This window comes from Molothrus ater, chromosome 15 (assembly GCF_012460135.2).
Source record: "Molothrus ater isolate BHLD 08-10-18 breed brown headed cowbird chromosome 15, BPBGC_Mater_1.1, whole genome shotgun sequence".
Lineage (NCBI taxonomy): Eukaryota > Metazoa > Chordata > Aves > Passeriformes > Icteridae > Molothrus > Molothrus ater.
This window is the reverse complement of record NC_050492.2, coordinates 12137524-12159322: the sequence shown is the minus strand read 5'-3', so window position 1 is coordinate 12159322 and position 21799 is coordinate 12137524. Positions and strand designations below refer to the sequence as shown.

Sequence of the window (21799 nt, the reverse complement as noted above, 5' to 3'; positions counted from 1 at the left end):
ATAGCACAGATTTCCCAACAGCCCTGTAATGACACACTGCAATGGCATGAATTATTCAGCAGTGAGGATAAGCTGAGCTGCAGCAGCGCTGGCAGTCTCCCAGTGTGGGCTGACTTTTGCTCCTTTGATCTCTAGGGCGGATCTACAGCAGCTCAGCATCCCCCATCTTTTTTTCACATGCCAAGCTCTTTTTTTCAGCTGCAGCCCCACTTTTGGCATAAATATGGAGATGAAAAACCAAGGCCCAGCTTTGGTGAGGCAGAGAAAAGCTCAGCCCTACAAGCCCAGAAGCTCTGCCCACAACCTACTTGCACAAATGAGGTCAAAAGAAAAATTAAATTTTCCAAGCAGCAAAGCTGGAACACTTTTATTTGAAACATTTACTGGGAGGGGAAATCGTGTGTGCTGTGTGGGGGTGGGAGCAGCACAGGATGGGATCCTGGCTGCCTGCTGGGCTCCACATCTCCTGCTCACTTCTTTTGGAAGAAAAACCCACACTTCACACCCCCAAAGCCTTTACACATAAAAAATAGATCATATTTATTGATTAAAGTAAGATACATGATTCAGGTGCAGCACCAGCTCTCCCGCTGGGCAGGCACCTGTGCTGTACACTGACAATATCCATAGGCACAAGACATGGACGTGACCATTGCTATATTTACACAGACAAGTTTCTTGGTTACTGAGCAGCCTACAATACACAAGTGTCAAGTTTCCGTGTCCATCATTGACCCCTGGCTCAGCAGAGCCCCTCACACCACCTGAGTCACCAGCACAAATTGCCCCATCTTCCAACACCCCTGCTCACCCCATTAAAAGGGAAGAGCTGCCAAACCCATTTAATGCTTCTGTGATATCCCAGCCCCCTGGGAAATGAGGTCTTCACTGCTGCTTGCAAAGTGAGTTTGGATACCCAGTGCCAGGCTGGGCACATGCCTTGGCACACAGCTGTCCCTAAAATGTGGCCAGCCTTCTTCAAGTGCTCTACTAGCAGGGCAAGGGGAAGCATCACACATCCCCTGCTCCTCACAGCACTTCCTCCTCTGCTTGACAGTTCTGACTCAAACCCAACCCCAAGGGCCACTCTGGGGTCAGTACACAGAGATGGACGTGAATATTGCACTTGTCCCGCTTGTGTCATGCCCTGGAGCCCCTTCCCAGCCCTGGGTGCTTCCTCTCTATCCCCATGGTGCCCTCCAGAGGGAGGATTTGAGTTAAAGCTTTGCTCTGCTCCCGACCAAGCCAAAACCTTCCCCAGGACAGCCTTGGACGAGACAAGATGAGCCCCAAGTGATGCAGAGAGCAAAGAGGGGCTGGAAAGGGGCAGAGACGTGGCACAGACCCACCCCACACCTGGCCATGGGTGCACATAGTGGCATGTGGCATCCAGAGCTGCAGCAAAGGGGCACAGTGCAGACACAAGCAGCAGGAGAGAGGCAGGGACACTGCTCCACACAGCCCTCCCCTCACAGAACCCAGCCAAACACCGAAAATAACTGCAAACCTCACCCTCCAGCAAAGATGGGAACACAGCCCACTGGTGCTGTACTCAGCCTCCTTTCCCACCACCAGCAGCCTTTGTCCACCCCCAGGGAGACATGGCTGCAGTGGGATGAGGGATGAAAGCTCTCCAGAGAGAGCTGGCAATTGGGAGATGCTGTGAGCAGGCAGGAGTTCGACCTGTCCTGTGGAGGATGCATTTGCTCCCTTGTCTTAAAAAAGTAGAAATCCAGTAGAAAGGTGAGGAAACTCTCTAGGGAGGAAGCTGGGCTCTCAGAGAAAGGAAAGCAGCAGTGCCACGGGACCATCCCCACCAGGCATGCACCAGCCACGACAAAAGAAGCAACAGGAGCACAGGGAAAGGTGCCAGGGAGCTGCATCCTACAGGAAGAGAGGAGCTGGGCAGAAGCAGAGGATGCAGAGGGAGTGCAACCAGGAGAGGAAAGGTTAAAAACAGAAATATTACGGAGTTTTTGTGTGTGATTTGACATTCAGTATCAGCCTGCAGAGGCAGGCAGAGCGTGCCAGGGCCAGCTCAGGCACTGTAAACAAGGTGATGTATCCTTGTGGTGTGTGGGCAGCATGTGGTGACCCCTGGGGAAACCCCCTCCCACCCAAAGGGGACCAGCTCAGCCCCTCATTGTGGCAGAGCCTGTTTGCTCCCCACACACCTCAGTTCTGTAAAGCTTCTGAAAGCCAAGCGTTGGGTTGTGCACTGGATGGGGATAAAGAAGTGTCACTACTGAAAGCATGGACCAAGGGTCAGCAAACCCTCCCAGTGCCCAGCTCCAGGGCCTGCTCAGACTTCCTGCTCAAGGCAGCTGGAAACAGAGCTGAAGCACTGCAGGAGCCAGTGCCCATGGATGGGGATCCCACTGAGAGAGCTGTGGGCCCCAGCATGCCCCGCACCTCAGGCTCTGCCCACCCTCCCAAGAAGGCCAAGGTGAAGAGGGAGCTCCACACTCTCTAACCTGAGCTGAGGTTTGTCTGTTGCTGTAAAAATAAAGTGCTCAGGGAAAAAAAAAATAAAAATCAAACTGGCACAAAAAAGAGTAGTCCCTGTTCCCTGCCCTGACTGAAGGGACAGGGGAAATATGGAAAGGTTGGGATTTTAAAAAATAATAAAATAAAATCTACATCCCTGGGATTCCTCACCTCTCAAAGTGCCTATTTACAGAGGGACTGTTTTGCTCTACCACCTGCCCTAAGAGCCCCAGGGAAGGCACTGCCCCAGCCTGGACCCCACCTTCCAGACAGAGCCCAGGGCAGGATCCTGCTGCAGCTGGGCCGTGGTGCTGGGCAGCCCCATCCCCTCACAGACCAAACCCACCACGCTTCCCAAGAGGAGAGGGGAGCAGTGCCCGCTGTCCATGCAGCCCCAGCTCAGCACCCAGAGGGGCCAGCAGGGATGGTCACTGCACCAGGACAGTGGTGGCATTCACCACGGTGGCCGCGGGTGCCACCAGCTCCACCAGCGCCTCGTACGTGCCCACCACGAAGCCCACGAAGCCGAAGAGGCTGATGGCGATGTCCTTGGCAATGACAAGGGGGTGCATGCCCTCCGAGTAGTAGGTGGCAATCTCCAGCAGCGGGGGGAAGATGAGAGCCAGGGCGCTGCTGCTGACGGAGCCCACCAGGGAGATGACGAGGTCCAGGCGCGGGATGAGGATGGCCAGCACGCCTGGAGAAAGAACAAGCACGACGTCAGTGCTGCCACCTCCCAGATGGCAGAAAGGCTCCTCCCCGTGTCAAAGCTAGCAAAACCCCACCCAGGCATGCCACTGGCTCAGTCCCACCTCTGCCCTCCTCCCTGACACAAGACAAGGCTGCATATTTTTCCAGCAACACCTCCCCAAGAAGCAATTAAGCTGTTAAATTAACGAGCCTTTTTGTCGCCCTGGGCGCCACCAGAGCGAGCTGCAGGGCTGAGTAGGATGGGTGCTGCTGGCTGCCAGCATTCCCGACCCCCCTGTGTGAGCCAGCACTCCTGCTCCCCACACCTGGGGAGCCATAAATTCTCAGAAACCCCATAAAAGCAGGAGAAGGGGAGAAAAAGGCATCTCCCCCCACCCCAAATCAATCCGTGTGGTTTGCGTGTGTTTAGAGCTGCTCCAGCAGCAGCACACCCACGGCACAGCCTGGGGGAGAACATTTGTTAGGAATCATTTGTTAGGTGAAAACTGCAGCCAAGGAAAATCCCCCTGGGAGACTCCTGACAGCTTGAGCTTAGCAGTGTGAGCTTCAGCTTTGGGATATTCCTGCTCCTCCTCCTGCATGGCACCAGGAGGGGACAGAAGGATGTCAGAACACAAGAGAACCCCCTGCAAACAAAGCAGACTTCAGTGCTTAACCAGTGACCAAGAGAAATAAATTGGTTTATTGCTATGAAAGCTTTTCTGCTTAGAAACAGGAGACACCTAGAAGGGCCTAGGTGGAGCAGCCCCTGTGGAGAAGGGACATCTCAGGGCTCCTTACTGGAGGGATTTGTTCTCTCCCTGGCCATCAGCTATAGGTAAGAGAGGCTGTTAGAGCCTCCCTGAGCCAAAGATCACCCATGGAACTACAGAAGAAGGAAAGTTTGGGAGACTGACTGTGCCACTACTGCAACACTGCTGTTATCTGGATAAGCCTAGAGATAAACCATCCCTTCACCAAGGGAAACAGCAGCAAAGGTCCTGAGCCAGTTTATCCTGGTGCTCAGCCCTAAACAGAGCCAAATGAGTGCTCTGCTGCAAGCAGCATCCCTGCTCCAGCAGCCTCTGAGGAGTGCAGAGCAGCTCCCCTCCAACAGCATCCTCAGCCCACCCCACACTGCTGTTAGGACTCAAAAGTAAACAAAATTATTAACTCCCCTCTAAAACAAGCAGATTTGAAGCACCAGCTGCAGTCCTCAGCCTCCGGGGAAACGGTCTGATTTCTGCAGGTATTAATTCAAAGAGGTTTTAAGCATGCTGGTTTTGAAGTTTAAGCTTGAAAGAGACCCATACACCAGATTGCATCCTCTCTTTAGAAGCCAAAGCCCTGGTGGGGGCTTGTTGTGCAGCCACACAATCCTCCAATGAATATTCATGCAACCCCCCTAATGGCTTTTATCCTCGGCAGGAGCCACAGAGATCCCTTAATGGAAGGGTGAGGGGAGGAGGTACAAAGGAACCTGCATCCTTCCACCAACACCTCTGCTGCCTCCCTACCCCCAGACAGGAGGGCACTGCTGATGCCTAAAGCCATCCCAACTCTCCTTCACTTCCATGGCTTGCCACAGCCCAACACCCCCCCGGAGAGGCTCCAACCCCACAAGCAACTTCCAAGTTCACCCACAGCACGAGGGTGACCAGAGCATATCATCCAGCAGGGCAGGATTTCATCCCTGCACCCTCTGAGGACATCAAGGCTTCAGGAACTCAGCACAGAGGAGATGGGCTTTGCCCATCTCTGTTAATGCACTGCTTCAGGCCTTTCATTAGTGAGAGCCAGAAGCAGCAGCACCCTGCTCTCAGCCAGCTCCACCACCCTGAGTTAGCACCTTGCTCCTCTCAAACCCAAGCCAAAGCCAGCTGGGACACAGGGCCAGGTCCCTGATGCTCAGCTCTGATGCATCAGCAGCATCAAGCCATGGAGCAAAGCTCCATTTCAGCAGGGGACGCCAGGGAGCTCAGTCAAGCATCTCAGCTGTGCTGACAACAGCAAGCATTTGGTCCTCAGGAATCAAAGCCAGCCAAAATCAGAGACCATCTGATTTGCTCCACACCTTTCCCAAAGGTCCACCAGGCTCAAGTCAGGAGCCTGATCCACCAAAACCTCACTACAGGGCCCCAGAGACCATGAAGGGAAGGGACCCTGTGGGGCTGCTCCAGGCACACCTGCCCAGCAGCACACCAGAGCTCTGGTTATGGCCTCCCCCCTGTCAACTGCCTCCTGCTGTGCTCCATGCTGCAATGAGTGTGTGGGCACAAGAACAGCCCATCCCTCACAGTCAGTGACTCCTTTGCAGCCCTGTCCCCATCACACAGGCACAAGGAGCGTGGCTGCACACTGCCTACAGAAAACAGCCTCTAGGCTAGGCTGCCCTGGCACTGAACCCTGTGCTGGGTGTTCCATGCAAACCCTGGTGGGACTCGACATCCTGCAAAACTGCCATCCCCAGGCCTGAGGCTCCATGGGGATCTGTCACTTCTAGACAATGCAGTTTCCTACTCCTCTACTGAGAAGACTGGTCACATACAGAGAGGGCAAAGGACCACTGCTGCTGCTCCTTGGAGGTGCCTTGTTTGTATGAGCCAGGCCCAGGGACTACCACCTGTGAGGGCTAAGGGTGCTGGGGCCAGGGGTGAAGGCTCAGTGGGAAGGAGGTGCCACAGCATCACAGGGAAGGTCAGACAAGGAGGTTTGTACTCACAGGTCACACAGACCAGGGCCATCCTGAGGAGCAGGTTGACCAGCCAGCCCCAGCGCTCCGACACCCGGGCCACGAGGGGAGGGATGATGATCTCGGCAGGCACGTAGAACTGCACGGCGTAGGTGAAGAAAATCCCAAAGGAGAAGAGCAGCTTGACAGCTTGGTACAGCCTGCAAAGGACAAGGACACAGTGAGACAGGCTCTTGCTCCAGCCCCTGCCACATCAGCAGCAGAAAAGGATGCTCTGCAAGGAGTTTTGTGAGCTAAGGGTCTAAACTCCCGAACATCCTTAGAAAATTAGGGGTGATGCATTTAATTCACAAGGACCTTCACGGAGCAAGAGACAGCAAAGATGTATCAGCTGCAGCCATGATTACACATTCCAGCTGCTGCTTGGCTTCTGAGGAGGGGGAAAAGGACAGCACTGCTGGGATAAGTCTGGGCTTCCATGCAGAGTGAACATCACAATGTTCCAAAAGCAAAGTCATGTAAACAGGCAGCTCAGCCTCCTCCATCAAACAAAAGGAGCAGCTGTTTTTGGAATGCTGCATGGTACATGTTTGGGGGGAAGAGAGTTAAAAGAGCAGTTTGGGCTGAGCAGAAGGAAGGCAGAGTGCAGACAGGCTGCAAACAGCACCTTGGGCTCACCCCAAGTCAAATCGCAGGGTGTCCCAGATCCTGCAGTGATACAGTGTGGCTGCAGGAGAGAGCCCGTCTCAAGTGACCAAAAGGCACCTCCCAGCCCCATCTCTGCCCTCAGCTTCCAGCAGCAGAAAAGCCTCTCCAAAAGAGAAGTAACATCTGGTTACCTCACATATGGTCCTAACCCTTCCCCAGCTCAAGACACACGAACCAAGCAGGAAACATGGGTCCTGGCCATACCACTTGGGTAAATAAGGGGTGGATCCAAGCTGAGGAATGTATCTGGCTCCTGCCTTCCCTCTACCTTCTTTGGGCCTGTGCCCTTCTGTATGCTGGGTCTCAGCACCCACCTTCTACAACAGCCTTTAATCAGAGAAATCCAAGTATTCCCATGCAAGGCAGCTTTGAACACTAGTGGCAGAGTCTGGCAGAGTCAAACATTTCCCACAGATGGAGTCAGGGATCACCTAAGTGAATGGAATGTTACACAAGTCTATGGGACCAGTCCAGATGTATTCAAGGTTGCAGCCAACAGGAGCCTGAAGCCACCTTATCATCTTCAAAAGAGCAGGGTGCTCAGGGAGAGGACTTATTGCCTTGGGAGAAGAATAATATCCACCTTCAAGAAGGATGAGAGAAGGTACAGGCTAATCAGCCTCACCTCAATCCCCAGAAGAATATAGGTTAAGTGCTCCTGGTATCTATTTCCAGGCACATAGTGGACAGTAAAGAGCCAGCAGGGATTTGCCAAGGGGTAATCACGGAAATATCCTCATCAGTGACCTGGATGAGCTTTCAGTGCAGCACATTCTCATCAAATTCCAAGCAAGATCAAATTGGAGGAAATGTCTGACACAGCTCAGAGCAACAACATGATGTCACAAGCAAAGCTCAAGTGCAAACACAAATTCCCACACATGTGAAGGGCTGGGGCCAGGAGAACGGGACCTGGGGGTCTTGGTGGGCAGCAGACTGAACATGAGCCAGTAGCAGGACCCTGCAGTGATGAAGGTCAATCACAAAGCAGGCTGTGTTAGCAAAAGCACAGCCAGGAGGTGAAGGACAGGGATCAAGAGATTATTTTCTTGTTCGGGGCTTGTGCATCTTGAGTATTGTGTCCAGCCCTGACACTCCAGCACAGGACACTGACTTATTCTGCAGAGCAAGTTGAGTGCAGGCTACCAAAATGGTTGAGGCTGGAGCATGATGTCTAAAAAGAGGCTGCAAGCCCTGGGCTTGTTCACCATGATGAGAAGGTTAAAAGGGGATATTATTAATGTCTTCAGCTGCCTAATAGGAAGGCATGGAGGAGAGAGTAACAGCTCTTCTTGGAGTTGCACAGAAGAATACCAGGTGCAATTAGACAGAGCTGCATCTTCAAAGGATGGTTCAGGGCCTGGATTGGTAGGCAATCACTGTCCTTACTGATAGTCAACACTTAAGCTGGTGAGAGGACCCAGTGATCCCATGGTGTCCTCTCCAACCTGAATTACCCTGAGGTTCCAGAGGCAAGCTGAACACAAAGTTACCTCCAGAGTCCAGAGTGCACCTGTGCAGCCACACATGTGCACAGGAGCCTTGAGCCACCAACCCATGGCTGGCATATCTTATCACTGCATTCCCAAGAAAGGGATTCTATAAAAGCCATAAAGTGCTCCAGGGCAATCTAAGATTAATAGTTGTTATTAAAACAAGTACGAAGGAAGACTGTGTACCTGTCCTGCACAGGTCATGAACCATGACAACAAGATCAAAGGGCGTTTTAAATACCCTTTAAAAGAGGAAGAATTCAAGCATTACCCTTGATCCACAGAAAACAAAAGGCCCATGCAGGGCCTTGGAGAGGCACTCTGCCAACCACAGCAACGCCTGCTTCAGCCAGATTGCCATGCCAGGCCATCCCAAAAGGCTGCAAGAAGTGAAATACTCTCCTGGGACCATAAGCTCTGCCATTACCTTCAACTGGCCACATGCAACCCAACAGCTTCCCCCTCATTACAGCATTTCTTCACCCTTCACATAGTGCAGTGAGGCAACCCTTCCTAGGAGGCAAGGAAGAATTTCTGCATAGCAGCACCATATTTTGGACACTGTGGTTAGACCTGAGCACTGGGAACTGACACACTCCTCATTTGAGGAAGCTGTGGTTTCAGAGAAACGAGACTGGAAAAGTCCTTAGTCACCCTGCAACTCAACGATTCCTGCAGCACTCACCAAATCTGCTCCAGAGACCTCCAGGCAATGGCTGCAGCTAAGGAAGGCTGCAGAACCTCCACCACAATCCTTGCCTTGTCTCCCAGGCTGCAGGCAAACCCCATGACTTCTCACCCACAGTCCTTATGACCAGCTCCTACAGCCCAGCCTTTTACTGCCAGGAAGAAAACCCATGGGCGAGGCAGGATGGGCAAGACTTTCATTTCAAGAGCAAGTCTTCACCCAGCACCTGTGGTTTAATCTACAGGAGTGGTAGTGAAGGCTTTATCTCAACTGTCACAGCCCTTACTTGAGATAACCCATTTCCAAGTCCAACATCCACTGCCAAGAGGCAACATGCACAAACATCAAGGGTGACAAGTGACAAGGACCACAGCACACCTTCCCTGCAGCTGGCCTGCCACATGCCCAGGCTTCCCCAGACACTGCTTCCAAAGGGCTACTCTCTTCTCAATATCCAAAACCCCTATGGCTACTTTTAGAAAAGTAACTTTAGAATGCTTCCCTTTCAGAAAAGTAGTTTACTTTAAGAAAAGACAGAAGGTGTGGATACTCCTACAAACATGGATTTGCACTCTTCTCTCTGTAGCCTAGCAGGTCAGAGTAATCCCATTCTAAGGACCTGTTCTAAGGGACTGTCATTCCTCAGGGCACACAGAGCTGAGATTCCCTGCAGAAGCCCCTTTACAGCATTTCAGGTCAGCAGATATCATTGCAGGCATGTGCAGAGCCCAAATCTGGAAATGACCTGCTTTCCACCTTCAGGAGAAATAGCAGTATCTCATCCCCTCCACACTGTACTTCAGTTTACTGAGCAGAAGAGATTCACACCTCCTGTGCTTGGCATGGTGGGATTCAGACCTCCCTATAACACAGGCACATCCTTGCACCAGCCCCATCCCTCCTCACTGAGAGCAGGGACCTGGCAGAGCTCCCAACACCTGCAGGGGACAGGACAAGGCTCTGGGCAGGAGCAGGATCATCTACCACAGCAACACCAACATCCAGCAGTGCAGTCACTACACAGACCCAGCATGAATGAACATCCATGCACTCAAACTGAAAAGAAACCCACAAAGCAGTAATTAAAGCAAAACCAGGCTCTATTTTTGTCAAACCTTTGCTGTCTTCAGAGCCCCAGCTGTGCAGCTCTACCAGGACAGCATGTGGGAGCACCAGTGACTCAAAACTTGAGTCCTGCCCAAATTTACTCCAACAGTGAGACAGTGAGTCCCAGTGCAAGGTGCTGGGTGCTACTAGGAGCAGAGAGGATGGGCTGAAGTGGAGGACAGGCACCCCCAGCTCCAGGTCTCACTCTGGTCTCTTGCAGGATTTCAAGCCAACAGAGACCATCAAAGAGGACTGCTTGCATTTCTCCTGTGGAAGAGTATGGAGCCATGACACTGAGCAGCCACCCATGCTCAGGGACAGAGCAGCACACAGCTTGGGCAGCTGCTGCAGCAGCCACCAGCCCTGGCAAGAGGAGAAACAGCCCTCCCAAGGCAGGCAGGCATGGGGTCAGGCATCAGGGCTCCAGAGAGAAACTGGAGCATCTCAAGAGGCTTCACCAGATCCCAGAGGACAGACAGGTTTGGGAGGCTGCTGCAGAGCTCATCCCCCACAGAAGGAAGGGGTATTCTCATGGCACCAGTGCTCATAGGCAAAGCATTGGCTCAAGATGAGCCACAACCAGGCACAACGTGGAGCCTAGAAGTGGGAGTTTCAGCTCCAGGCCTGCAAACAAGGAACACAACCCACACATGAAGATGTCACATCTCATTCTGGCAGCTCCCAGCTTTGGATTGGTTTTTCATGTGCTACATTTGAGGAAGAGAAGTTTTGCACAATTCAGTGATGTTCTGGTACGGCTGCATGGGGGTTGTGTTCAACATCTGCTAGTTAGTGCACTGCTGAGCCCCCAGAAAATGCCACAAGGCTCCAAGAAAAAAACAAGAGCTGCACCTACCCAGGCAGGGACCTTCAGGGACCCTGATGAAGCAGCCTGAGCTCCAAAACCAGGCTCAGACACTACAGCAACAAGCCTCTTCCAGCACATGCATCTGACAATCCTTGTCAAACTCCTTGAAGTTTGCCTATGGCACAGTTCCTCAAGATTCCTCAAGCCCACCCAGATTAGCTCCCGTAAGGACTGAGGTCCCTCTCTCCCACCTGCCTATCTGGGCCCCTCATTCCACACCCCCCAGTCCCTCCACTGCCCACAGGGACTCACCAGCAGTTGGGCAGGTTGAGTGTGATGCTGGCCTGAATGTCTGTCCCGAAGCGCAGGTAGCCCAGGACACCCAGGCTGATGTACAGGATGGTGACAATGCTCATCCCCACGTACAGGATCACTGGGAACTGACGGGGCTTCTTCATCTTGTTCTCCAGAGGCAGCACCTGGGAGAAGAGGAGGAGGAAGATGACAGAGCAGCAGGTTGCTCGTTCCTCTATACCCCCCTCAGCCCCAAAAAGAAGGAGGGGCAGCCCCATGGTCAAGCACAGCCCACCATGCCAGGATGGGATAGTCCCACGTGGAGCCTGGAGAATCCAGCTGTAGAAAAAACTATACTGGAGATCTGATTTCTGTGCTCCCATTGGAGCACAGCAATTGTATTAAAAATGGGACCTGCTCCCTGCCCTTGACAGGAGCTGTGCCCAGTGCTGGGTCTTGGGGCAATGCCAACCACCCATATCTTGGGTGCATTATGCTCTGCACCCCAAAACAGCACAGCCATGCCCACTGTTTCACATCGTCCTATTTTCCCCAGTAAATTCTGGAAGACGAAGACACACTCTCCTCTACTAGCAAGTTTATCTGGACAGATTTCAACCAGGCAGGACAATAAAAAGAGCAAGGAGAGGTAATTCTCCCACCTCTATACTACTGACACTAAATATAGGCCTTCAGCAAACAATTTTATAGCTGTCCTTGGGTGGTGTTGATTTCAAGAAGAGAGACAATGGCAGATCTGGTGAGGAGGCAGGACAAGAAAAACTTTTATTTGCTTTTTCACCTCCAAGTCAAGAGAGGAAGAGAGCATTTGTGCCTCAGTGCTGGCAAGAACCCTCTGCCCAGGGCATAGCATTCAGTAAGCACTCCTCCTGTAATGGATTTGGCCCTCTCCAGCCCTGTGTTTATACAGCCAGCTTATATTAAGAGATGAAAACATTTTTTCCTCCTTTGAAGGGAGCTCCCGGAAACAACTCACAACATCTTAGGGAGTAATTAAGCTCTCCACCCACCCACCCAGCTTTTTTCACAGACACAGTTGGTCTATTTACAGCAACTTGCATGAGAGGCCCATTTGCATGGGCAGGCTGGGGCCACGCTGCTGCCAAAGGGAGATCTCAGTGCCCCCGCAGCAGGGTGGGAAGGGAAGGGAAGGATCACATTTTTTCATGCCACACTTTTTGGCCTCCCATCTAAGCAACTTCAGGATCCAGCCTGGTTACAAGACTCAGGACAATTCCTCATCTTCAGGTCAGCCAGCAGAGCCCAAGGCAGAGGCTGGTGATTCCCAATCTACTGCCAGATAAAGCCACCTCTAAAGCAGCAACCAACCTCCTGAGGTTTGGAGCACGTGCTCTTCCAGCCTCAGATGGAAGCACCAGAGTTTGACCCAGGAGATAGCCTGGAGCTAAAGCTAACAGCACCATCCAGAATTTGGGCTACTGTCAGAAAAGTTCAGCTGCAACTGCAGCTGCAAAGCAGAGCAGGTGCTGCAGCAAGTCCGAGCAGGGCTGAGCCTCCTGTGCAGCATCCCCACTGCCACATGCCCAGACTTACCACGCCAATGCCTTCAAAAGCAAAGATTGCAGTGCCAAAGAACAGAGGGTAGGTCTTCCAGGCTGCTGCTAGAGGCAGGTTTCTGGGATCAGGAATATCCTGGAAAAAAGCCCATGCAGAGTTCAGACACAGGGAGGATGGGGAAGACCTGGCCTGTTCCCATCACTCCCTGTCACAGCCCCACGCTGCAGGGAAAGCCCTGCAGAGCAGAGGGAACCATCATGCCCACAGGAACAAGCAGTACCCCACAGCATCCAAATGCCCCACTGCCAAGCTCCCTCCACCTGCCAAAACATGGGAGAGCACAGGAATGGGAGAGGGGAGCCGTACACACGTACCCTGACAATGTACTGGTAGATCACTACAAGGCTGACAAGCATGGCCACGTTGGCCAGCATGGAGAAGATGGACAGGACCTTGAGGTTCTGGATGAACGTGAGCAGCACCACGAAAGGCAGGATGGAAAGCATGTACAGGCGGGAGTCCATGGTGGGGGTCATCACCACTGTCCTGTTTGGGCTGCAGTCATTGGTGGTCCCATTTGCAGCAGACACAACCTGGGGAAGCACAGGAAGCCCTGGTGAACTCCATCACACAGGTCTAAAAGCCACAGATCTTAGCAGCCCATCCCAGGTGGGTCAGAGTACCTCAAGAGGTCACTTCAAGCACAGCTAGCTGATTAAAATCAAACCAACACGTGTTTTCACACAGCTCTAAAGCAAATCCCTGTCATCTTGCAGGGGGCAGAGGTGGAACTGTGAGGTGGAACTATGGCACCTGAGCCAGGATAGCAAATCCTGCCCAAGCCCAGATACAGCGAGCAGGAGGACTCAGCAGCCAGGCACACAGAGGGCAGAAGGCACAGGCTGCATCTTTGCACTGCCCACGAGGTCAGTTGAGAAGAAAGAGGCACTAAGTGCTATTTCCAAAGGTATCCCTTCCCTCTTGCTGCACCAAGTTGTTCTCTAAGTCACACAGTCCTTCAGTTACCCAGTGCCCTGTTCACATGCAAGGACATCTGCAAACTACTGCTGGCCCCCAAGTTCACTTTCTCATGACAAACCATTCTTTCCTTGGGGTCTTTCATTCCAAAGGCACTCCAGGCCATGTGCTCACTTCTAAAGGCAGCTCAGGCCTAGGAACCAGGTGGCTGAGCCATCCCTCCCAAGAGCATGGGCTCCCTGAATCACCAAAACAACCATGACCAAGCTGGTTCAGGTACCAGGTCCTGTCCAGTCACTGCAGCAAAGAGCAGTCTGCAAACTGATTTAACCTGCTCCAGAGCAAGTCCTGCCCCAGAGGAGAGGCTGAAGAACTCTGTGTAAACCAGCATCCTCTGTGGGAAAGGGCAGTGCAGGGCCATGCACCCATGGGACAGTGCTGCTCAAGCCCCAGCCTGCCCTGCCTCTTCATGGCTTGCTCCAAAGCCATTTTCCAAACCAAAGCCCTGCCCAACACAGTGGCACCTCGCCCAAGGTACCACCTGCACTATGACTCTCCACCTAACACGCTATTCCTCACCACAAAAAGAAACAAGCAACACTCCCCTCTCCCCACCCAAAAAAATTCCAAAACCAAAGCCAAGGGGTTTCCCACCTGTGGCCTAAAAAACTGGTGCGGATTTGCAGGTTTTTGAAAATTTCCCCTGAGGCTTGAGACAGCCTTCAGTCTTTGCTGTGAGGGGCTGAGGAGAAAGAACAGGGGGCTGTTCCCAGGGGTGGGGGCCAGCAGCAGCCTGGCCCCTGCACACACCCTGGTCCCTCCTGCTCTCAGGGCTGGTGGATCACCAGTGTTGACCTATTTACTCCTCCTGCCACCCAACAATGGGAATCTCCTCACTGCTGCTGCAAGAGCAGAGGAAGAATCTCACACTGGAGGGACCCCCCCCTTGCTCCCCAGGAGCCCCCTCTGAAGCTGATGGCCACCACTGAAAAGCTGACAAAGGGCACAGCCATGGTGGCAGTGACCAGAGCACTGCTGCAAGAGCACAGCAGGAACACATGGGGAAAAAAGCTGAGCAGTGTCTGCAAGGCACTGAGCTGGTGGAGGCTGGGAATGGGGACTCATTATCCCCAGTTTCTTGCAGAACAGGAGCCAGCCAAGCGGTTCGGGGTTTCTGTTTATTTCCTCCTGAGGCCTGGCAGGAAGAAACTCTTTCTCTAAAGATGTAATTAAGCTTCAGAGCCACAGGATGAGGAAAGAAACTGGAATGCAAACAGATCCAAGGAAGGGAGAAGAGAGGTTCACAGCAGGTCTTGGGACTTACACATTACCATCGACACCAATAAACCAATTACTGAGGGGGACGGGATAGAAAATGCACAGTCCCTCTGCTTTCATCCCTTTCCTGTTGTTCCCTCACCAAGGATGGCCTTACTTTTCCTGAGCAACACAGACACCTCCAGCACCTCTGCAAAATCACAGAGATTCTCAGGAAAACCTGCTCTGTTTGAACAGGAAAACCAATCCTCAAAAGTATCTGGGCAGAGGAGTGGCCTTTTCAGAGCAGCATATCCTACAGAAACCAGACCTTTGGGGGAAAACAGGGCACAGGAGCTAAGAAAAACCCAAGCACCTTCACACCCTCTCACCTCCCCCCAGCTCATGAAGGAGGTGTAAGTCCAACCTGTTTCAGATTGTCCGCCAGAAAGACAAAGTACACGCAGCAGAAACCCAGCTGAGTGATGATCAGGAAAAGTCCCACTATACGCCTGGAAAGCAAAAGAACAGCATTTGTCAGCCAGATCATAAGGAAATAAGAGCCCACTTGGGTTGCACTTGCAGAGCACAGCAATGCTGCTCTCCCCAAGGTTGGGGTGTACAGGTCAGAGCACACCCAGCTCACTTCTCTGTGATCAGGACAGAGGACCTTCTCTCCACCCAACCTCATAGATCTCAGGCTCTCCAGTCTCCCCCTCTCAGCCTTTCACAAGGTCAGGACCAGCCTTAGGAGAAAAGTCTCCCTTTTAGGTTCAGCATATCCAGTCTGTTGCTGAATTGTCAGAGCTGGAGGCAACACTCCCTGGACACAGGAACAGGTGATTGCTCCCATCCCCTGATGGGCAATGATCTGTGTGATGCAATGTGGGACACCCACAGGGCAGGGAGCAGCCACTGGACACGTTCCATGTCTGGCAAGATGGGCCAGCACTGCAAGACCCTACTCACCCCTTTGTTATGCTGTGGAGACTTAGTTATCCCACATATTTAGTGTAAGTCACATCTAGCTGGGGACAGTACTGGATCAAAGACCTCAGCATTACCCTCTGGGGGACACTGAGCACTCAGGGCAGGTGAGCCAAAGAGCGTTTTATGGCACTTGTGCTTATCTGCTGACACAGCTCAGTGACCAGAGGCTCTTCTGTCCCAGTTGCAGCACATGCTAGGCTCAAAGACGAGTCCCTGCCTGGGGCAGGGGAACAGTACCTTCCCCAGATGGCATGTGTCCTCAGGCAGGCACTGGGAGTTGCCTCCAGCCCATACATCACAGCACCTCCATAGTCCAGGAACTGCTTCTGGAACCTGTCCAGAGAAGGGAGAAGGATCATCACATCAGCCCTGTGTGCTAGTTCCCAAGGCAAATAGTGACATTAAAAGGAAAACAGTTCCTGTGAAAAAGAAGAGAAGTTCCCAACTGAGGATTTGGCATGAGCAACTTGCTGCTGAGGGGCTTCAGAAAAACCCCAGGGCTTTTTGGGCAAGAGGGAAGAACTGTAGGAGTTGCAGGGCTGAGAAGGGGAGTTGCTCCTTACCTGTTGCAGAAGTGATGGGCGCATTTGACCAGGATGCCCATGCAGTGCACAGCCACAACTCCCATCACCAGCAGGCTCAGAGGACCCAGCTGCAGGGAAGAGAGGGGGAAGGCTGCACTCTGATGGCCAGAGGCAGAGCTGCACTGTGCCTTCTACTTCCAGACAAAACTCCACGGGCTGGGTGAGTGCAAGCACTGCTGGAGGCTGAACCAGAGCTCTGGTGCAGCTCCCAGGAACAGCCCCCCAGGACCAAGTAACCGGACAGAGCCACGAGCTTGGCAGGAATTATGCAAAATAAGCAAGTTGGGGCAGTTTGGCTGTAGCAAAACACTTCTAGGATTGTTTTCCAAACTATTTTGCACATCTCTACTATACAGGTGATGAAGAGGTCATGACCTGGACACAGTGTCCTGCCTGACCCCAGCAGAGGAAACCACAGGCCCAGCTCACACACTGACCTCCCCCATACCAGACAGCAACAATGCAGGAGCAGCAGGAACAGTCTCAGCAGTGAAACAAAGCCACAGAGCTTCAGGTGCAAACACGGGCAAGTCACCAAACAATGAGAGGTGATTGGGCATGGACTCAAGCCCCAAAACCCCCAACACTGGCCATGTGAGCTGCCCAGTGCCTCGGGGTCACTCTGCCCCACAAGCTCCAGCACAGCAGGGCTGAGCTGCCTTACCAGGATGCCAGCATTCTTCACAGCCAGAGGCAGCCCCAGCAGCCCTGTCCCAATATTCCCCTTCAGCAGATGGATCAGGGTCTGGTACCACCTGAGGGAGAGCAGATGCAGAGGTCACTGTCAGCAGGTGCCCACTGACAGACCATACACAGCTTATCCTGTTAAGGGTCCACAGCAGCTCTGAACTGCTCCAGGGAATGCACATGGAGGTCATGATCCTGTCCCCTGAACCCACCTCAACCAGCTGGGACCCAGCTAGGTGTGAAAGCAAAGACTGAAAAACAGATTTTGGATGGGCATTTGCAAAACCAACTTCATGGCAAAACTCAGCATAAGCACAGCCCAGCACCAAGGACCTGCATAAGGAAGTCCCTGAGGTGAAGGGATCAGTCTCTGTCAGACAAAGACAGCATCCTCTGCACACCTGGGCACAAGGAAGCCCCCAGACCATGGCTGGCTCTGAATGTGGGCATGCTGTTTGCTTGCCAGAGTTCCTCATCGAATGAAGGTGGAATGGGAAAATATTGGGAAAAGCATCAATCACTGCCCACTGTCAGCAAGCCCAGCTTCAGCAGAGAGCAAAGAGCTACAGTGGGGCAGCTGCCACTTGGTGCCAGCACCCCACAGAGGCAGGACCACAGCTCTGCCCTCATCACCCTCATGAGATCTCCCCATAAAACCACAGTTCCACCATCCTCTAGCAAAGTCAGCAGGGAGCCAGCACGACCTCATCCACCCTCCCCAGTGCCAGGCAGCCCAGGAAGGAGGGAAGCATCACTCACGTTGTCCCGTTGGTCTCCCCGAAGCGCTGGTAGGACTCGGGGTGGGCAAAGCCATTCATGCCATCAGGAGGGCTCCCCTCAGGTGTCACATCTGTGGAACTGTAGTCGTTGTAGTCCTCGCTGCGGAGGCGCCGTGTGGACATGGTCCCTGTGGGGGCAGTGGCATTAGGGGTGCCCAGCTCAACAGCCCCATCCTCAGGCACCTTGGGGTCAGCCATTGTGCAGAGAGACGGCTCGCACTGCCAGAGCAAGGTCTCCTCCAGGGCTGTTATACAGCCACGTGCTCCCGCCCCAGCAATCACAGAGCTGGCATGTCCTAAGGTCAAAGGTGCATGGCACATTCCCACTGGCTCTTCCTTCAGGCTCGTGCCCATGTTTTGGGCACACCCAGGCAGAATGGGGTCAGGATCCTGCAGGCAGAGCCTGGATGTGACCCAATTCATGTCAGGCATGGGAGCTGTGTACCTCTGCTCTAAGGGTGGTGAGTGTGACACCACAGGCAGTGGGGTACGAGGGGACATGCTGGCACTGTGTCCCCTGCTCTGGCACTTGGGACTAGGGCTGTCAAGTGGATGGGCCAGGAAAGTGTAACTGCTTTTAACTCGCACACAGTGTGCTGCAAGGGAACAGTTTGCTCTTGCCAGGGAAGGGAAAGTTTCCTAACTTCTCTTTTTTTCTTTTCCTTTTTATTTTTTTCCTTATTGAAGAAATTGTACTAAGGAGAATTTTTACAAAAATTTATTTTACTCCCATTAGTGAGGAGCACAGACCATGTGCTGACAGCAAAACACCTGCCCCAAAGGTTTCACAGCCAAGGAGGTGCCTATGGGGAAAAGGGACTTCCCAGGATGAGGCACCTGCACAGCCTGGAGCTCTTGCTCCAACAGAAACTCCAACAGTGTCCAGCAAACCAGGAGCACCAGCACAAGCCTCACCAAGGACACACACCTCATGCCTTTGTCTGGAAAACAATCAGCTGGTTCAATTCCCACACATGCCACACCCAGTATCCCAAACACCCACTGGGAAGGAGCACCAGAGGCAGGGAAATTATGAGTAAGGCTCTTGCGCCACAGACTGGTGTTCCAGTCCCTGCCCCACGGCTCCTCTGGGCTGTCATGCCCCAGGCTTCACACCTGCTCCAGCAGTCCTGGTGCTCCCCCATCCCACTCCCCAGCACTGGTAAAGAGCTGGGAGCAAGAGGAAGCAGCAGAGAAATGTTACTACTGCAAAAAAACTGTCTCGTTTCCTGGCAGAGCTCTTCATGAACCCACCAAGTCATGCAAGCGCCTGCCAGATGCAACCTCAGCATAGACCAGCACATCTGGCCGTGCCAGGAATGCTCAGCCTGGGCCACCTGGGTGCTGCTTCACCCACCCACAGAGCACACAGGCATTCCCCAGAGCACTGCTCTGCCAACCTGGCTGCTACATGGAAAACAAGCCAAGGGCTGCAACCACTGGGAGGGAGGGTCCAGCCTGGCGATCAGAAGGGTAGCAGGGAGCAGGAGTTTTCCCTCAGGTCTGGATGCTCCAGATCCCAGCTGCTCTGGAGCAGTTATCCAGGCCACAACAGCAGTGCTGTATTTCCTGTGGCACCAGGCAACACCAGCAGCAGGAAGCAGCAGTGTGTCCCATGGAGTACCAGGCTCTGGAGCAGCAGTGAGGCTGGCTGGCTGGCAGGCTGGCAGGCACTCCAGAGCCAAAGGCAGCACATGCATCACTCCTGCCCAGCCTCCTCCCTCACAGCTGGGATGTGTAATCGTGTCCTGAACCGGCTCTGCCGCAGGCAGGGCCATCCGGCGGGGCAGGGACCGGGAAGAGCGGCAGCAGGAGTTTACACAAGGAAAGCGTTAGAAGCCATTTGTCATCAGTGACAGCCCAAGGGGCAGCAGAGAAACCTGGGAGGCTCTGCCAAACCCCCATGGGCTGGCAGAGGGCAAGGAGAGTGGGCAGAAGTGGTGCAGGACTGGGTTGGGCACGGGTACCCTTCCCAAGGATGGCCTGCACAGCATCCAGAGTATCCAAGAGCAGTGAGTTTGAGATAAACACAACGTGCTGACATCACTCTGCCTGATTGCTCCCTGTGGATTTTTTTTCCCTTTCAAGCAGGCCCGTCTGCTTTCTGCTTTGAAGAGCCAGGGAAATGCATTCATCGTGACTTGCCTGCCTTGTGTCTGGATTAAAGGTTGCATAGCAGCAGGGAGCGAGCACTCTGCTCTACCTCAACCAACAAGGAAAAGCTGCAAAACTTGTCTCATCCACAAGAAAAACATTTAAAACCAAAGCAAAACCCCACTACACCATTTCCTTGTGATTGAAAACAGCAAAGGCAGGAACATTCGGTTCCCACTTCAAACTCAACTCCTCAGCCACTCTCATGTGCTTTTTTTGCCACCCACACACAGAAGCAATTTCATCCTATTAGGAAAGCTGGGGGGGTAGTGACAGCAATTTGTCCCTTACAGTGACAGCCCCATGCCAGAAGTCAAAAGCAAGTTGTTACTTGCTGCTGACCGTGACAGCTCTCCCCAGCTGAGCTGGGGTTATGTGTAGATCAGGAAATCTTCCAGAAAAGTGAGCTTCACAGCAAAACTCACTGCTGCTTCCCACCACGCATGTTGAATCCTTCATTTCCAAAGCACTACTTATAATAATCCACCTCAGCGTGACACAAGGGAGAGCCAACAACAAGCCCCTTCCCCAGGCCACCATGCCAGCCTGACACCTCCCAGTCACAGCATCAGTCCTCTTGTCCCTGTGCTACCCAGTGCTTTCACAGCTCCAGAAAGCCCCCAGATTCACCTTTCCAACATTTCACAGCATGGCCCAGCACCCAGAAAGGCTGCTGGGCACAAACCCCACAAGTCCCCACAGCTCCCACCCCAGCCAGGCTGTGCTGCCCAGCTCCCCTTGCCCCTCCACAGAGCAGCACAGCTGAAGCCTGCAGAGTGTGGGGCTCCCTGCACCCTCCCAGTGCCACAGAGCATCCCGCACCCTTCCCAGCAGCTCACATCGGGGGCAGTGCCCCCTACACTGCACGGCACGCCCGGAGGAGCCCCATGGGGTGCCAGCCTTCCTGCAGGGCATCGCCAGCACGCCCAGCACACCCATGTCAGCCTCCAGCACACCCATGCCAGCCTCCAGCACACCCATGCCAGCCTCCAGCACACCCATGTCAGCTTCCAGCACACCCATGTCAGCTTCCAGCACACCCATGTCAGCCTCCAGCACCCCCAGCACCCAGGTCAGCTGCCAGGACCCCCAGGCCCTGAGCACCCGCCCATGCACAAGGGCTGCCAACGAGGCTCCGGAGCCCCGAGTCCCTCAGCGCACCCCGGGTGATCAGCGCAGTCCCTCAGTACCCCGAGCACCCACGCGGGACGGCGGCACTGCCGGCACCCCGCGCATCCACCGCGCCCCCGGCTCTCCGGGCACGCGGCGGGCTGACAGGCGGCTGGCCGCCCCCACCCACCGACCCACCCGCAGCCCCGCGGTGCCAGTGCCGGTGCCAGTCCCGGTGCCTGTCCCGGTGCCGGTTCCGCACCTCTCCGCCGCCCGCACCGCCCGGCCCCGCCGGGCCCGCTCGCTCGGCCGCGTCGTCACGTGACCGCGGCTCAGCTGAGCGCGGCGCGTGCGCGCGGGCAGCGCTGAGGGCGAGGGGCGGGGCTGGGCGGGGCTGGGCGGGGCCGGGCGCGGGCGGTGGCGCCCCCTGGCGGCGGGCGGGTCCCGAGGCCGCTGTGGGGAAAGGCGGGAGCGCCGAGCCCCGAACCCCCGAGGGGCGGCCGGGGACGGGAAGCGAGCTGGGCAGCGGTCTGGAGCACAGGACTGTGAGGGAACTAAGGTTGTTCGGCCTGGAGGAGGCTCGGGGGTGGCTTTATCACGCTCTACAGCTCCCTGAAGGGAGGGTGAAGCCGTGTGGCGTCGGGCTCTGCTCCCAGGCAACCAGCGACATGACAGGAGGACAAGGTGCTGAGCTGCGCCGGGGAATGTTTAGGTTGGACTTTAAGAAGGCTTTCTTCACAGAGAGAGTGATCAG

General features: G+C 54.1%; 1 protein-coding gene across 2 annotated transcripts; it reads right to left on the bottom strand.

The window, feature by feature from the left end:
* Window positions 1–515: 515 nt before the first annotated feature.
* LOC118692125 (proton-coupled amino acid transporter 1-like) lies at window positions 516–21375 on the bottom strand. 2 transcript variants are annotated; one of them, XM_036391756.2, is made up of 11 exons: window positions 21308–21375; window positions 17762–17909; window positions 16980–17070; window positions 16295–16383; window positions 15969–16064; window positions 15169–15253; window positions 12881–13099; window positions 12543–12641; window positions 10986–11152; window positions 5900–6069; window positions 516–3184 (listed from the first exon to the last, which is right to left on the bottom strand). In XM_036391756.2, exons 2-11 carry the CDS (start codon window positions 17902–17904, stop codon window positions 2916–2918), a joined length of 1428 nt encoding a protein of 475 aa, XP_036247649.1. In that variant the 5' UTR covers window positions 17905–17909; window positions 21308–21375; the 3' UTR covers window positions 516–2915. The 2 variants fall into 2 exon arrangements, with proteins under 2 accessions (XP_036247649.1, XP_036247650.1); XM_036391757.2 differs by having other exon boundaries at window positions 21244–21327.
* Window positions 21376–21799: the final 424 nt, after the last annotated feature.